An 18361-nucleotide genomic window follows, 5' to 3' on the forward strand; every position below is an offset into this window, starting at 1 on the left:
ACAACTCTCCGACCCTGGGTTTTTCTGAACCATTGGGGTGTCCTGGGGTGGAAATCAACTGGTAACAGTAAATAAACTTGGACTCACTACCCATTTGGTACCTATATTGGATGGTACCCTCAAAACAGCATATTTTTAAATCCGCGTTGCGCCATATTCGACACACGTGTTCTTTTGGTATTTGTGCCTGCTAATATTAACTCAGAATAAAAAGTTATATACCAAAAGAAAGCTGTTCATCTACTGATCATCATAGAATATTGACACATTACTTATAATGGTACCTTAATGGTCATAACTAGTGCTGAATAGCAGTACCCCACTTTAACGTAACATAATTCGGTATCGACCGTACTATTTCATCTTACACACATAATATGAACACATTACACCTGATATGCTTACATATATATTTTATTGGCTTTCTCCTGTATATCAGCTTTAATTTGATACCAGATACATCCCCATAGCTTCAATTCTCTTTTTTATACAGCGTGTCAAAGATACTACCGGTATGGGGTGATATTGTAGGCGATGCTGCATTTGTCAATTTACAAATGCTGCCACGTATATCATGTACATATATGTTGGACACATGACAAAATCTATGTATTGTTAATATGTGTTACTTAATATATTGTTGTATTGATGTATCACTGTAGTTTATTGCAGGAATTTTGACGAAAATGGCATGCAGATCCTTCCATGTTTGTATCCTGCGTAAATTGAGATCATCAGATTGTACAATTATGTTATTTAAGTGTCTCTTACAGCGACAGAACGAGTCAATTAGTTAAGTTAAACACCTTTTTTTACATAGTTAAGTATGCAATATAAGATATTTTTTATAATTAAGATGCAATTTATAATAATTATTCAGCTTGGTACTTACCAATATTTTGATGTGTTTTGCAGGTGAAGTAACAACGCTAATATGGAACATCCGGCGCGAGCGAAACGTACACGTGAGAGTGAACAACCACCCATTGTGTGCATAACTCATGTAAAGGGACTGAGCTATGGAGAGTTGCACTTGTTATCTGGACTCAAAAATTCTGAGAAGAAATTGGCCAAGCTGCAGGAGGTCAAAGAAAGACGCCTTGCACAACCCCCACAGTCTCCGCATATGATGAAGGACACATGTGATTTGGTCCCTGAATCTCTGGCCGAACACCATGGTTTCCACTGGGAGTGTTACAAGCGTTTCACGATGAACTTAGACAGACTGAACCCTCCTACTGCAGGTACATCTGAAACAACTGGTGCCACAACTCAGCGGATGGCCCGTACTAGTTCTGGTGACAAGATCATATTTAAGCCAGACTGTATCTTCTGTTCTTCGGAAAGTCGTAAAAAAGTGAAAGTGCATGGCAGTTGGACTACCCAGGGGATGAGCCAGTTCGAGTATGAAGGCTGGAAGCCGGTACTGGAGATGGCTGAAATGAAGCAAGATGAAACGCTCTTAATGAGGATCCGAGGCCATGATCTTTTTGCCTCTGAGGCAAAGTTCCACAAAACTTGCCGTATGAAATATATGCAAAAGCCAGAGAAATGGCGCAGTACTGACGAAGAGGCACAGCACCATCAAGGAGAATTAGAAGAAGCCCACAGACAGGCATTCGATGTGGTATGTGATGCCATTGAAAGGGATGTGTTAATGGCCAAGAAGATAATGAAACTATCCGACCTGAGGCAAATGTATGTCATTAACCTGCAAACCAGCAAATATGCGAATCCTGACTACCGAGCCAGCAAACTAAAACTGAAGCTTGAAAACCACGAGCCTTTCAGGGAGAGACTATCATTCTGTGATCTGGGAAAGTCCTACATAATATTCAGCACTGCAATTGACGTCCAGACAGCAGTGAAACAAGCCTTCAAATTGGGATCAAGAGATATGCTTGAGAGTGCAGGTAGCCATTTACGACTGTCAATTCTGGATGATTTCTCGAATGCCCCAGAACTGAAATGGCCACCAAGTCCTTCTGATCTCCAACAAATGGACGATGTTATACCAGATTCACTCAAGAAGCTGCTATGCTACATCATAACTGGAACAACATCAGCAAGGTCACAACGAAGCCAGCGATTAGTTCAATCAATCGGCCAAGATATCTGTCGCGCTGCCACCAAAGGCTCTTGTAAGCTTCCAAAACACATCATCATGTGCACGTCCCTGAGACATCTATACAGAAGTGAAAAGCTCATAACCCTTCTTAATAGAATGGGACACTGTGAGAGTTATTCATTTTCACTTGAATTGGAGACTGCACTGGCCGAATCAGTGATGAAGTCATCGACACAACTCTCCAACCAAATCATCAGGTCACCACGAGAGCCGTCTGTCTTCCACTCGGAGTTTGACAATTTCGACTCATTGGTGAATGATCTGACAGGAAAAGGTTCTGTTCATACAGCACACGGGATCATGATGCAAGAAGTCAGTGATGATCATGCCGCATCTGGTCCAGCAAGGCCAACTCAAGTTAGGACCAAACGGCGTTCTCTGCAGTTGACGGAAGCAACCATATTACCTGACTGCTATGTGACCAAAAGACAAAGCCCGAAACTTCAAGTAAAACAGCTTCAATATCCAGGATCTGTAGGAGAAAGAGGAACATCGACCAAACTCCAGACTCTATGGATCATGATCCGTCTCAAGGCAGAAACACAACAACAAGTTCCTGGTTGGACCGGTTTCATCTCAGAGACAGGTGAAATACCAAAGAAGCTCACAACGATAGACTACTATCCCGTCATCAATCAACCAATTACCGAGTACAAAACTGTCCAGGAATGCTTGCGTGCTGCTGAAGAGGCCACCAGAGAAGTTGGCCAGCCTTATGTCATTACCACATTCGATTTGGGGGTATGCATGAAGGCATTCCCCCTAGTATGGAACTCCCCCGACAAGTACGAAAGTCACATCATTCTAATAGGCACCTTCCACCTTGTTTGTGCTTACATGAAAATGATGGGTAAGAAGATGGCTGGGTCTGGTCTGTCAGATATCCTCCTGGAAGCAGGATTGATCGGTAGTGGATCTATCACAGGTGTGATGTCGGGAAAGAATTATGACAGAGCGTTACACTGTCATAAACTTATGCTGGAATGCTTGGAGAGGCTTCTCTTGGCGGAATACCTCAACGAAACTAATGCTGATGACCTGTTCGCGTCCCTCCCTGACGACTCAACTAGAAGACTGCAAGATCTTGTTGAATCCCCCAGTCAAATGACCTTAGAAGCTGTCTCGACGGATGAACTCATCATGAAGGTCATAGATAACTATGATACATTTCGACAGAGTGTAGCAAAGGGACGATTGGGGAAAACTGCTGAGCTCTGGGTGTCGTACATGGACCATGTACGTCTAGTCCTCTCACTCCTTGAAGCTGTAAAGACTAACAACTTTGTCTTGTATGTTGCGTCCATCAACGGTATGACTCCCCTCTTCTTCAGCTTCGGTGGCCAAAACTACGCCAGGTATTTGTCGTATTTCTCCATCTTCTTAGCCAACGTAGATAGCTCGCACCCGGGAGCTTTGACCCTCATTCGACGAGGAGCAATCAGTGTTGCTCGCTCCTTTATCCCTGGGAATCGCTGTGCTGTTGACAAGACAATGGAGGAAACCTTCATGAGACATGCAAAGTCTCATGGTGGTGCTGGTGCGGGTATATCTGGACTACTCACCAATTACCAGGCATATCAGAGGTGGGTCCGCACCCTTCACGAAAGGTCTCTCTACGTTGATGCATGTCTTGGTATGGCTCACATGACAGACAGCGGACAGGACACTAAGCATCGTGATGTACGTCCCAGAGAGGTGAGAAAAGGAGAGAGGTTGGTGAAGAAGACCATGGATGCGGTATGCAGTTTCCTGAATCCATTCATGGTAGACACAAAGGACCAGCTGTTGATTCTATCGTCAGGCGGTGCAGCCTCTGATGATGTTGCTGCAGATGTTCTGAAGGCTGAAGCCATCGGTCAACAAGCTCATGATAAATTTGTTGAGGTCCGACTGAAAACTGGCGAAGATTTTTTTGAACCAGTAAAACGACTCAATCTCAAAACTCTGAACAACATGAACAAAAGTTCCAAGACCAAGACATCAAAGAACAAAGTCACCCAGTTCAAGCACCAGGGAAACGTTGCATTTCAGCTTTTGTTGAAATCGCAAAATCAAGGGCTACAACTTGACCTAAAGGAACTGATGTCATACCCATTAACTCCAGTACCATACAGCTTGGCGACCGGAGATGGGTACCTAGCAAAGACAGACAAGGCAAAGGCATTCCAGCTCCTGACCAAGGACTGTACTGACATCACTGTACCACAGGCAAGGGTCACCCTGACAGTGTATGACGGAAATGCCACCTTCTACTATCTAAAAGACATTCCTAACAACTTCAGCCAGATCTGTTCCAAGGTCTTTGACATCATCAGTAAGACAGGAGATGTGGTGTTCAGCACAGATCAATACCTACCTGGATCAGTGAAGTCGATGGAGAGGCGACGTCGCGGCTGTGGAGAAAAGTTGATTCTAAAAGGAGAAGCTACAAAGAAACCGCAAGATTGGAAAATGTTTCTCTCGAACGACGAGAATAAAATCCAGTTCATCCGACTGCTACTCAGGCTCTGGAACAGTGACCAGTATGCTTCTCGGTGCCATGGTCGAAAAGTGATCTTGATATGTGAAGGGAAGGCATACCAACTCACATCCACAGATGGTCAGACAACAAATGCCAAAGAGTTGCCTCAGCTGGAATCGTCTCAAGAAGAAACAGACTCGCGCGTGATATTATACGTAAACTACGCCAGGAGCCAGAAATATGAGTTTGTTCGAGTGAAGAGCCCAGACTCGGATGTATTCTTCATCTTACTGCACTACGCCGCATCGATAAACGACATAAAGATACTGTTTGACACAGGCACAGGAAACAAGCAGAGGCTAATAAACGTCAGTAAACTCGCAGCAGACTTCGGCCAAGAGAAGAGTACTGCTCTTATGGCACTTCACGCCTACAGCGGTTGTGACAGCACTAGCGCTTTCCGAGGGATTGGAAAAATCAAACCTGTTAAAACGCTGCTTCGTCTGCCGCAATACATCCCTATTCTCAACAAGCTTGGAGATACGTGGGATGTGCCAGAAGAGCTGAACAATCAACTAGACAGCTTCACATGTGCCATGTATGGAAGAGGAAAGGTATCACACGTTGATGATCTGCGACTCCTGAGAATAAATGAGCTATGTGCCAAGGAGAATCGTCACCTACCCTCAGGCAATGTAGACATGGCCAATATTCCACCATGTATGAGGAGCCTCACACAGCACATCCGAAGGGTCAACCACCAAGTGGGAATTTGGAAGAGAGCTCACGTTCCTCGACCAAGGATTCCCAAAGCAAGTCCAGGCCATGGCTGGGAAGAGGAGAAAGGCTGCCTGGATCCTCTCTGGTATGATGGAGACATGCTTCCGCGTGAGCTGGCTGATATAGCTCAGGTCATGTCAGACGACGATGAGAGTGATGATGAATCAGGTGATGAAACACCTGATGATATGGATCGTGTTTTGTACAGTGATACCGATGAAAGTGACAGTGACGATGACTGATCATGATGGACATATGCCATTCGTGCAAGCAAGCCAACTTGACTGCACTCATGCAGTGTTTGACTTTTGTTGATAATTAACAAAATGCAATTGTTTGTTTGTGTTCTTTTGAGAGTGGATACTTGTATTATATGATATAATGTGGTTAACTGAGTGTACGACATACATATGTAATTGTAGGGATAAAACTGACTGTTAATATTATTATGATATCTGTTGTTGAGCAATAATGTTTGGTTTATCATCAAAATATTCGATACTAAAAAAATTTTCAATGGGATGTTAAAATTTAGTTTCAAATAAGAAATATTTTTACTTTTACAGTAAATATTCGAGCATTACATTGTTACTGTTCTGTGGAAGGTGTTTGACCCAGTGTATGAATATTAATATGATGATATTAAAAACTACTGTGATTAATAAACAAGTTTTTCTTGTTTAATATGTTAATAAGATGGCAGTATGATTATGATATTCGATTATGAATGACATTTATAAGTGTAATAGGCAGTTCTTTTGAATATAGACAAAGACTGTTACCGAGATTATATGATTCATGGTTCCCGCGAAACAGGTAGTATCTTTGACACGCTGTATAAAAAAGAGAATTGAAGCTATGGGGATGTATCTGGTATCAAATTAAAGCTGATATACAGGAGAAAGCCAATAAAATATATATGTAAGCATATCAGGTGTAATGTGTTCATATTATGTGTGTAAGATGAAATAGTACGGTCGATACCGAATTATGTTACGTTAAAGTGGGGTACTGCTATTCAGCACTAGTTATGACCATTAAGGTACCATTATAAGTAATGTGTCAATATTCTATGATGATCAGTAGATGAACAGCTTTCTTTTGGTATATAACTTTTTATTCTGAGTTAATATTAGCAGGCACAAATACCAAAAGAACACGTGTGTCGAATATGGCGCAACGCGGATTTAAAAATATGCTGTTTTGAGGGTACCATCCAATATAGGTACCAAATGGGTAGTGAGTCCAAGTTTATTTACTGTTACCAGTTGATTTCCACCCCAGGACACCCCAATGGTTCAGAAAAACCCAGGGTCGGAGAGTTGTGGGGGGGGGTGCAGATGGACCATACCTGGCCCGGAGCCTACATGATATTGCTATATTTTCTGGAGAAGTGATATTATGGTCACATAAAAACATAACAATCATGCCGTTTTCAATATTTTATTCTGAATAATTTAAGGTGAAATTTTTTGGGAATTTTAGGCATATTTTCACCTCAATTTAAGTATGGAGCTATAGGTCCATCACGGACAGTGTGGATGACGTTTATGTTTTCTAACGTACAGTCATTGTTCTGAGAAGACCTCTAGCGATCTTTGCGTCAATAACGTGTGTAGGACCCACGTGATCGGATCACTGACTCAACCCTACGTCTCATAGACCCTGTAAGCCGTCGTATGCGTTGCTGTGGCAGGTTGTTCCATTCCCGATGTAATGCACGTTCCAATTCATCCAGATTGGCTATTGGCTACGTTTGGGACATGTTGGGACGACAAATTGCGAAGATGGTCCCTCCAATAGCCAATCTGGATGAATTGGAACGTGCATTACATCGGGAATGGAACAACCTGCCACAGCAACGCATACGACGGCTTACAGGGTCTATGAGACGTAGGGTTGAGTCAGTGATCCGATCACGTGGGTCCTACACACGTTATTGACGCAAAGATCGCTAGAGGTCTTCTCAGAACAATGACTGTACGTTAGAAAACATAAACGTCATCCACACTGTCCGTGATGGACCTATAGCTCCATACTTAAATTGAGGTGAAAATATGCCTAAAATTCCCAAAAAATTTCACCTTAAATTATTCAGAATAAAATATTGAAAACGGCATGATTGTTATGTTTTTATGTGACCATAATATCACTTCTCCAGAAAATATAGCAATATCATGGGTATATTACACTGTTTTGACGACAACAAACTTGTAATGTGCGAGGTTGTAAAAAAACGGGGGGGGTGCTTAACTTAATTCTTTGTGTATATATATACAACATACATATATACTGTATAAATGAATCGACACCTTCCATGCTCTTCTAGCCGAAGAAAACTGCATATCTGCCATATCTGCAACCTTGAAAGGCTCCACAAGATAAGCCTTTTGCTGTTTCAAACTCTTCCCAGAGTCTCTCCACAGCTGTAATGACATTTACACATAGAACACATAAGAGAATCCGAATGTTACACACCCCTCAGCTGCCGGATCGGTTTCATCGCTTATTGGCAAATCATCAGCAACAGAAATGTGCACCATCAAGGCTCCCAAGCATGTACCATGTAAAAACGTCAAGCAGGCAATCTACAAATGAAAAAACAAAGACCTGGCCACAATCTACACTCCAGGGCAATAAAATGAGCCAAGCTGTTTTTTTTGGAAATATGGAGCCGTAGATGTGCAGTACATATTTCATTTTAAATTAATTACTCATGTTGCAGTAGATAAAAGCCCTCTGCGCCGTTTGCAGCTATTTTATTTTGAAAAAAATCATGTTTTATGAAGATTTGTTCTCAAAAAACGAGAATTACGAAATTTCCGTATTTTTACCTTTCATCTCATCCAATATCTTCGGTAAGACAAAATAGATCAATGTTTTACACATAAAAAGGAAAATAAGACTGTTTTGGGTTGTTCTTTTAAAGTATACTTTTCAAGATCTGCAATGCATTTTTAGGATGTTGTTGTGTTTTTTGACTGGTTAGTTTTTTTTGGGTTTGTTTTTTTGTATACAAGATCGAGGCTCGTGAAAGAGCGAACATTAATCACACAGAAAGACAAACCGACACAAAAACATATAACATCGGGAGCGGTAGACAAGATGGGGAGAGAGGGGGAAGGACACAAACACAACATTTGAGAGCAGGGACCGAGAGACATGGAGACATCGAGAGATCTGAGAGAGGGCGAGGGCTTTGGGGGGGGGGGGAATGGGAAGGGGAGGGGGGTGGGAGAGGTATAAAACATATGGACACGGCCAGGACTTCCAGGAAAGAAGTTGGAATTTCAAACAAGTTGGATCTGGAGTGAATTAGCGGGGGTAGAAAAGATCAAGGTTTTGGATGGGGGAAGATAAGAGATGGTGGTCAACAGCTGTTTTAAAGACCTGGAGGGAGGAGTGGGATTGAAGGGAGTGAGGGAGTTTGTTCCAGAGGCGGGAGAAAAGAGGAATGAAAGAGTGAAGGTGAGCAGAGAGCCGAGATTTCGGCAGTTTAACCATCAGAGGGTTGCAGGCAGATCTTGTGCGACCTGTAGGAATATTTGGGGGACAGAGCACAGAGACAGCTGGGGGTGCAAGGCCGGAGAGGAGTCGGTAGAAGACAGAAAGACCACCTACCTGCCTGCGGCATGCCTGCTGTATATGTAATGCCTAAATTGCTCTAATTTATGACTTGTACAGTTTGTGCAGGTCATGTTTTTTGTCCCCCGTCGCACCGCAGAGCGAAAGGGGCACGATGGTTTTCCCCTCCGTCCGTGTGTGCGTCCATCCGTGTGTGTGTGCGTGCGGACGTGCATGCGGACGTGCGTGCATGCAGGCGTGCATGCGTACGTGTGTGCGTGCGTGCGTAAGCGAAGGACCGAATTCTAATTTGGTGTGTGGGTGCAACCCACGTCAAAATCCAAGATGGCCCCCGCCATGTATGTCTGACGCCATGTATGTCTGAACCTTGTGAGCGGAATATCTTGAAAAATAAGCGAAGTACCAACTTCTAATCTGGTGTGTGGGTGTATCTAGGCATAAGGAACAACGCTATTGAAAATTGGGTCGCCACATCAAAATCTAAGATGGCCACCGCCATGTATGTCTGAACATTGTGAGCGGAATATCTTGAAAAATAAGAGAAGTACCAACTTCTAATCTGGTGTGTGCGTGTATCTAGGCATAAGGAAGAACGCTGTTGAAAATTGGGTCGCCACGTCAAAATCCAAGATGACCGCCACCATATATATGTCTGAACCTTGTGAGCGAAATATCTTGAAAAATAAACGAACTACTAACTTCTAATCTGGTGTGTTGGTGTATCTACGCATAAGGAAGAACGCTATTGAAAATTGGGTCGCCACGTCAAAATCCAAGATGGCTGCCATGCGTCTTCCACTTTGTCAACTCACATCACTTCACCAACGGAGGACCTAGGCGTAACGCTTGTTGTGTTTCAATTTGGAAATGCCTCAAAAGAAAGAGAAGTTCCATGCTGATGGGGATATTAAAAATCAAATGGCTTGTCTTCGTCAGGTGGGCAAGACATATTCTGAAAACCACAAGCTCTTTAAGAAGGAGAACATCCATATTTCTCTGCCTACCATAAAGAGAACAAGTCTACAGTTCCAGAAGCCAATTCCACTGCAAGGAAGAAATGATCTGGCAGGCTTTTTCTTCAAGTAACTCGAATACTACAAGTAACTAGAACGGTACTCAGTGGAGAGCATACCTCAGCCAGGTGAAAAGTTTACGTTTTGTATCCCAGAGTAGACCATAAAATCACAATACAGAATCACATTTAATCAAAATCACCCTTCCACCACTTTTTGCGATATACTGCTATATATCGTTTTTGGCCCTATCTCCCAATGGTGAAGAATCACTTTAAAAATTCTAGTAGCCGGATCCGAATCCTGATCTTCACCAAAATCGAATCATTTCGTCCTTGTCACATCTCTGCCAAATTTCGTCCGAATCCGTCCTCAACTTTTTGAGATCTTGTTCACAAACAAACGGACAAACAGACAGGCAGACAGGGGTGAAAACATAACCTCCATCCACCTTTGGTGGTGGAGGTAAACATGACAGGCGACTGGAATTCTTAGTTCTCCAGGAAAGAAAGAAAAGCCTGTGGAAACTGTCAGAGGAGTTCAGAACTGATGAAAACAAGATTATTTTCAGGACCATCACAAGAAAATTGATTGATGATGGTTTCGCCCCAAGAAGATGTGCTAAGAAGCCTCTATTATCTAAGAACAACATTCAGGACAGATTGACCTTTTTGGCCGAATATGGGAACTGTGATTCAGATTGGTTTCAGACAGACTGGCCAAAAATATTGGCACCCTTGCACTTTTTTCAAATGATGCACCATTTCTTCCAGAAAATTGTTGAAGTTTAAAAATATTTTGGTATCCACAAATGTATTTCTTTGGTTTGCAGTGGAACAAAACAAAAAAAGCTGAAAAAATTACGAATTATTGGCACCTTTTAGAAGTTGTCAGAAATAATTAGATTTCAAGCAGGTGATTCTCCTTTACTTTGGAAATGAACTCATCTATGGTTAGTTGCAGATGTCTGCAACATAAAAATCACTCATTCAACCAGTTTGAATGGAGAAAATGACTCATACTGCTGTTTTGTGTCACTGTGTGTACCGCAAAGAGCATGGAGAAAAGAAAGAAAACCAGAGAATTGCCTGAGGAGGTCAGACACAAGATTGTAGCCAAGTATGGACAATCTCGAGGCTACAAGTCCATCTCCAGAAACGTTGATGTTCCAATGTCCACTGTACGCAATGTTATCAGGAAGTTTAAGCCCCATGGCACTGTAGCCAACCTCCCTGGACGTGGCCGCAAGAGAAAACTTGATCGACACTGATTGGTTCATCAGTCATGACATAACTGGTATTCTGAACGCACATTGGTTGAATCAGTCACCACTGTCCCTGGCGCCAATTGGCTGGAGCGGAGTTAATAACGATGACTCACCATTTGCAACATTACCTTGGAGTGAGGAGGGATGGATTTCCTGCAACGCTGGGGACTCATCATTTGCAGATACACACCATTTGCAGTGGTCAGGGAAACACCTTTAATCCTTCCATGTTGAAAGAGAATGAGAAAATCTACAAATTCCTTTTGACGACACAATGTAGGGTCCGTGGAATGGATGAAGGTTGTTTCTCACAAACGTACAGTAGATGTAACATACTCCGACCTCGGCTCAATATCTTGAACATATCTGCATTGTACTGGTCTGTTGGCAGCCAAGTGCCATGCAATGGCAGAAGAAGAAGACATGGTCGACGGTCCTTGAGCGTTCTTCATGCTCGTACCGGTTTAGCCCTCACTCCCAAGTCCTTTTTTCAATACGCCAGGGGGACATTCTGCTTGATACGATCAGCCAACCTTTGGATTGTACGCAGGGCCAGCGCTACCATTAGGCCAAATAGGCAGCCGCCTAGGGCGCAGACATCAGAGGGGCGCATTACTGAACTTGTAGCAATAGCTCGAAGACTTCCAAAGTCTATGCTGCCACAAGAAGTACTTCTCTTCATACTACAACAAAAACTCCTGGATAATGTGCCTAATGTTTCCGTTGCTTCAAGGATCCTTCTCACACTTCCAGTATCAGTGGCAAGTGGTGAACGTAGTTTCTCAAAGCTCAAAGTTATAAAAACTTACATACGCTCTACAATGTTGGAAAAGAGACTAGTTGGCTTGGCTACTATAGTCAGGTTCACTATGTTTTTTCGTTCAAAATTTTGGTAGATTAGCAAAACTATACATTTTTGGAATATTCAGAGAATGAGGAATCCAAAAATTAATGTTTACATTTGCGTAGACACCTTTGCGAAAATGACACTCAGGACAGTGATGAAGATCTGTAAAAGCATATTCCTGAACGGTATAGACCTCGTAGATCCTGTGTATAGGACTTATAGTTCAATCTGATACTACCTATAACTTCCTATAACAACCTATAACTTCAAAGGACTTGCAATAAAATGTATTATGTAATACAGTTATATCACAAATATAAAGACAATGGTTTTCAATTACCTTTGTTTGTTGCTTTTCTATAATCCTGAGCACTATTTTGAGGCCTTTATTGGATTCCTTGACACAGAAAACATAGGATTAGCATATTTAATCAAGTCTCTAGGTTGACTAGAAGCCGAGATCGCGCAAAATATGTATTTTATGGCGGCCATTTTCAAAATCCAAAATGGCGGCCATGCAGGTGTCTGTGCAAATGCCAACATTGATTTTCGGATTCTCCATGCTCTGAAGATTCCAAAAATGTATAGTTTTGCTAATCCCAAAATTTTGATAAGAAATTATATTTGTTAACATAGTGAACCTGACTACTATATCAATTGAACATGCCCAGGCATCAGCACTTGATCTGGTTGAATTTGTGACAAAATTTGCAAAGGAAAAGGCACGCAAAGTGAGATGTTGATGTGTCTGAAATTGAAACTTTTATGAGACATTTTTAACTCTGTTTGTCTGTTTTTTTGTTTGTTTCTCTGTCTGACTGTAAGCAAATATTGTGGTGACATGACGGGTTGGTTAGGCCAAGTATCCTTAAATGGTATATATACTTAAAGGTGTGTGAAGTAAAAGGTTTGAATGTTGTGTTGCCAATGGCTGAGGTATGCATTATACCGAGTGCCCTTTAGTTCAAAATGATTTGTGTGCCAAAATATTTTATTTTGTATTTGCGAAACATAATCAAAGACTGATTATTGAAAATTTTGATTTTGCATGTCTAAAACTTATTGCTCAAACCAAAAACTGTTTTGTTTATCTGTAATTTCCATTCACACACTCATAAAGGGCCCACTTTCTTTATTTTGCATTGCAAACCACATGTAGTGTCATATTTTTTTAAGTGAAAGCCCATTTGCCCCAAAGCGTGGGGTAACAGGGCCACTGCCATATTAATGGATATTGCGCCTTTAATATTGGTGCTGTTGGCATCTTACGGTACTTATTCTTACAATTTAAAATAAATTTAGCAGTTTCAAGTTTTCTGCTTTTTATTTTTTCGACAAAACATCTTTTTAATAATTGAAGTTGGCAAAAAAAAAATTTGGGGGGGGGAGGGGATGCAATTAGCTGGCCTTGCCTAGGGCGCAAAAATAGTCTGGCGCCGGCCCTGGTTGTACGGCCCATGCACCGAGCTTCACATCGGTACTTAAACTCATGTATGACATTGCTGATTTGTGAGGTGGGCAGCACATCCTTGTTGACTGACGTGAGCAGATGGCGAGAAGTGAAGATTAGTCAAGATTGCACAGCCAGGTACGTGTTTGATACCGTATGTTTGATTTGTTCTTCAAACCTTCGTGGTGATTGTCCTTTCCATGGCATCCTGATATATACCAGACATTTTTGCAGGACCGATGTTGTGTTCCTTTGTTGTGTTGAGAAACTTGGGCACATCTGTCTTGATTATATACTCCGGATAATTATCGTCACCGAGTATATTCATGATTTTGTCCATTTCAGCAGGAAGGTTACAAGGTGAGCAAATCCTCCGAGCTCTATTCACAAGGATTGGTCTCATACTGGTCCCTTTGACCTACTGTTTTTATGCGTCCGCCAATGAAGTTGCCGGAGGTATTACGTTTTCGGGTTATCCGTCCTTCCGTCCGGGATAAACCTCGTTTTTTCTCAGCAACCACATGTCCGATTGAGACTAAACTTTCAGGGTAGGGGTGACACCCAGGCAGAATGTTTATATGATAATTGTGATGTCATAGGTCACGTGGTATGGCAGCCATATTGGATTAAAAGCAAATAATTAAAAAATAATATCTCAGAAACCGCTGAATGCAAAAATTTGAAACGTGACACATTGTCAAGTACTCCCAATGGGGAACAAAAGCATGATAATGATGACATCATAGGTGAAGTGGTATACCAGCCAAAAATGTTTTAATCGAATTCCTTATCCTAAAAATCTGAAATTGCACGTCCATGATCTAAGACCCATTTGTATTGAAATATTAAATTTATGACATCATAGGTCACGTGGTTTGGCAGCCATTTTGTATTGAAGGAAAATATTAAATAATTATATCTCTGAAACCACTCACCCTATCAATGCGAAATTTTAGAAATATCATCTAACAGGATTGTGTTGTTAGGGTTAGGGTTAGCAACGAACCTTATCCGATTAACACGACACTTCACAAACGTGATCCCCTACCCATACATATGCAGAGTGTACATTTTTAAAGTTCATATGTCATGTGGTATGGCAGCCATATTAACTTGAAAGCTGATATTCAAAAAAATCCCTTCTCTGAAACTGCTTCACCGATCGATGTGAAACCTGTCATGTCAGGTAAAAATGTGATACTTGAGAACAGCTGAAGGGATTGAAATCAAACTTGTTAACTCAACTGGACTACCGTCCAGTTGAGTTCATCACATACTGAACCCTCCAGCGTCCGTCGTCTGTCGTCTGTCGTCTGTCGTCCGTCGTCCATTAACTTTTCGACGTTAACACTCCAGCGTCCACAAATATCAACCGATTCTGATCAAACTTGACATGCAGCATCCTTACCCCAAGGACCAGGTTGGTATTACATTTAAGCCCAATCCGTTGAAAAATGGCGGACTTAGGCGACCATTTTGTTTTTGGTCATGAAAACGACGTTAACACTCTAGCGTCCACAAATATTAACAGATTTTGATCAAACTTAGAATGTTTAACCCTTACCACACAAGGTAGGTTGCTATTGCATTCCAACCCGATCCGTCACAAAATGGCCGCCATAGGCCGCCATATTGTTTTCAGCTCCGAAACGACGTTAAGAATTTAACATCCACAAATATTTATGGATTTTGATCAAACTTGGTGTGTGAGACTGACCACACAAGGTAGGTTGCTATCGCATGTCAACCCGATCTGTCACAAAATGGCCGCCATAGGCCGGCATATTTTTTTCAGCTCTTAAGAAAAGCACACTGGGACAAGATGTGGGGGTGGGTGACTTTGAAAGCGAATTACACCCGTTTCCTTTTATCTACACAACTGTATTTCTGCAACATTGTTTCAAAGTGTAACATTGTATCAATTGTAAAACAAGGACAAGTATGAGGATACAAGAACCTTAAAATTATTACACAAGGTTGTTGGCTTTTCATTTAAGTCAAATGTAGTACAGACAACTGACCTACTTTAAAGTTGTCCAGTCAGTTCAGTTGAGTTCTGCTTCCCTGGAAGCTCAAGTTTTTTTTTTTAGGACAGTGAACGATGGCATCGACCCGTTGTGGGACTATGCGCAGGCATATTGGCGACACAGTCGCATTGTTATAGCTTATTGGTATTTTTCACTGGTCCAGCATTTCACTTTCCTGATTGAAACCAGTAGATCCTACTGGTCCAATTTCCTATTGGATATTTATGGGATTAAGGGCAGTCCTATTGGTTTTCTATGGGATTTTTGACCTGGAAGTACCCACCTTTGGGGCAGGAACCAGGGGTCAAATCCAAAATAATCGTTACATATTTCATGCGTCCCCTAATATTGATTGCATATCCAAAATTTCACATTAAAATGTGCCTGTAATTGCAATTTTGGTACGTGACCTTCTGACCCCGCCCAGGGCCCCAGGGGGCGGGGCCAAAATAATACTGTTCTCGCACATTCTTGCCATGTGATGATCTTAACGACCAAGTTTGGTGAATTTCTGAGTTGATAGCGTGACGGACAGATGGGCCGATTACAATATACCTCCTTCCATTTTCTTTTTAAAGTGTAGTGGAGATACTAATGGTGCAGGTACTTGCATTCTTCTCGTAAAAGTTCCATGAATTATTCCAATCGATAAAAGCAAGAAAATTCAGAAATTCTTCGTTTTTGTAACAATATTAAGAGATTTGTTTTTTACTAGATGTATACACATGCACATCTTTTACAAGACCATGTCATAAAAAATGGTGTGCTCCATGGTGCAGCACCCTTTGCTGGCGGTAAACCCGCTTCGACCTTGCCTGACATCAAACCCAGCAGAACAAGACGTCATCGTAAATCGAATTTTACTTTATAGTTATTGCATTATGTGGAGGTTATATAGTTTGGTTGATACCACGATAATTTTAACAAGTCTAACCGGGAGAGATTTGTCATAAAACATTTTTTAAAAGCTGATCCGGGGTGTGTTCATTTACCATGTTTCGTGAGGATCTCCCACCAAGTGGCTTAAGCAATAAGCACTCAGGCGAGCACTCCATGCGAAACCGTTGATAAGGAACGGCCTGCTTGGCAAGCGCTAGCTAGCTGCTTGGTAACTAAACACATCGCTGAACCTCACCGAGTCCACATTAAAATCTTAAAGACAGTTAGACCGTAAAACATCAACAACCTGCTTGTGCCCGCCCCTTCCTCCTCCCTCTCCGTTACTTCCCTCCCACCCCCCCTCCCAATCCCCTCCTCACCCTGGAACGTCATCGCAGGCCCTTGAGCCCAACCTCCTGTTAAGCCTCACTCAGGCCGACCTCCTCGCAAAGCGCCGGCTCGCTGATCCTCACTCGCAGCACTTAAGGCCAAAAGACAAAACGAGAGGGCAGGAAGTGGGCCGAGCATGGAATTCGAGATAAACAGGACGCCATGGAAACGAGAAGAGTGAGACGAGCCTGAGAGGGAATGAGAGGATTCTTGGCATTCTGGTTATCCTAGTGCCCCCCCCGCTCTCGAGCCCCGGACTCATTGCTCCGATCTCATTCTTCGCTTTGTGGAGACGAGAGGAACATCTCCGGAGCAAGGCTCTCCTGCAAGTTGTTGTTTAACTCTTCCTGTTCTTCTTGATGTTTTTACTTTCTTATTCATTTCAAATTTATCCTTCCGCTTTAGATGCTTTCGGCCCTCCGTTAGCCCTTTAACCCAAATGATCTGTACTTTCTAAGCAGCCATAACGTGCGTTAAGATCTTAACGAGAATGTGCTCTTCTTCATCAAGACGCTCCACCCGCTCTCCAATATTGTGAGTTGGCAATAAAATAATTACAAGATTAATCGAAAGTGATCTGGATCTGAAATCCGAATTTTGTTTCTTAAATGTAAAAACGCATTTATGTGGTTTCAAAAAAAACAACATTTTTGGGAATTTATAAAGTGCTGGGAAGTCACGTGACTTGTGATGTCCCCCAATGCGTCTTGTAGTTTGAGAGGTGAACAGCCATGGCAGTTGGCTTAAGGGATCTTTCTGGCGCTATGCTTCTCAACGGAATGCCGGAATCGCCTTTGCCTGCACCACTTGCTGATCCTGGACCCACACCTGGCACACCGAGGAGCTCTGCCTTTGGAGTATCTTTATTTTCTGATGGAGCCATTTCAGCACTATCTGAGCCATTGCCCAGTGCACTCCTGCAGCTTCGCCAAGGTTCTTCCATGGCGCTCTTCCACCAGAAAAAGTCTCAACGCCCCGAGCGGAAAACCTTCGTCCTCCTGGCGGAGACGCGGCAGCTCGTGTGGTGGAGCCGAGGACCTGAAAAACTTGAGGGGCTAGGTGAGGCTATGTCAGGTAGATATTCCTCGTGCCTGCTGTGCCATAGTCTGTTGTTTATGGTTGTTCACACCTGCACCATATCTTCACATCTATGTTGAATTCGAAACAGATTTATTTTGCCCCATCCACATTTTCCAAGCAACAAACTCTTTCGGTTGAACTTGTGATAGAAGGAACTAAATGTTGTTGGCATAATTTTTCATCCATTTTGGAATCTGTTCTTCCTAATATATGGAAGAACAGTCGTGGCCAAAAATATTGGCACGTTTGCACTTTTTTTCGAATAACTCTTTTCGAATATTCCCCTAAAAATAAGTTGAAATTGACACAAGTATTTGGTCTCCACAATTCTTTATTTCACTGTTAATATGACAGAACCTTTGTTTTTGATTTAGAACTTAATATATCCTTTTAAATCAGAAAATAAAAAGAAATGCCATTGACAAAATTATTGACACCATTGACCTAATATTTG

General features: G+C 42.2%; 1 protein-coding gene across 1 annotated transcript in view; it reads left to right on the forward strand.

Moving 5' to 3' along the window:
• Positions 1–16865: 16865 nt before the first annotated feature.
• Positions 16866–18361, forward strand: part of PLCG1 (phospholipase C gamma 1) — a 208036-nt gene continuing 206540 nt past the window's right edge. The window contains exons 1-2 of the mRNA XM_068126684.2: positions 16866–17361; positions 17541–17886. Coding sequence (XP_067982785.1) covers positions 17559–17886 — 328 coding nt within the window. The 5' untranslated portion in view covers positions 16866–17361; positions 17541–17558. The remainder of the gene's footprint in view (positions 17362–17540; positions 17887–18361) is intronic.

This window comes from Myxine glutinosa, chromosome 10, assembly GCF_964187855.1.
Source record: "Myxine glutinosa chromosome 10, kmMyxGlut1.1, whole genome shotgun sequence".
NCBI classification, from domain to species: Eukaryota; Metazoa; Chordata; class Myxini; order Myxiniformes; family Myxinidae; genus Myxine; species Myxine glutinosa.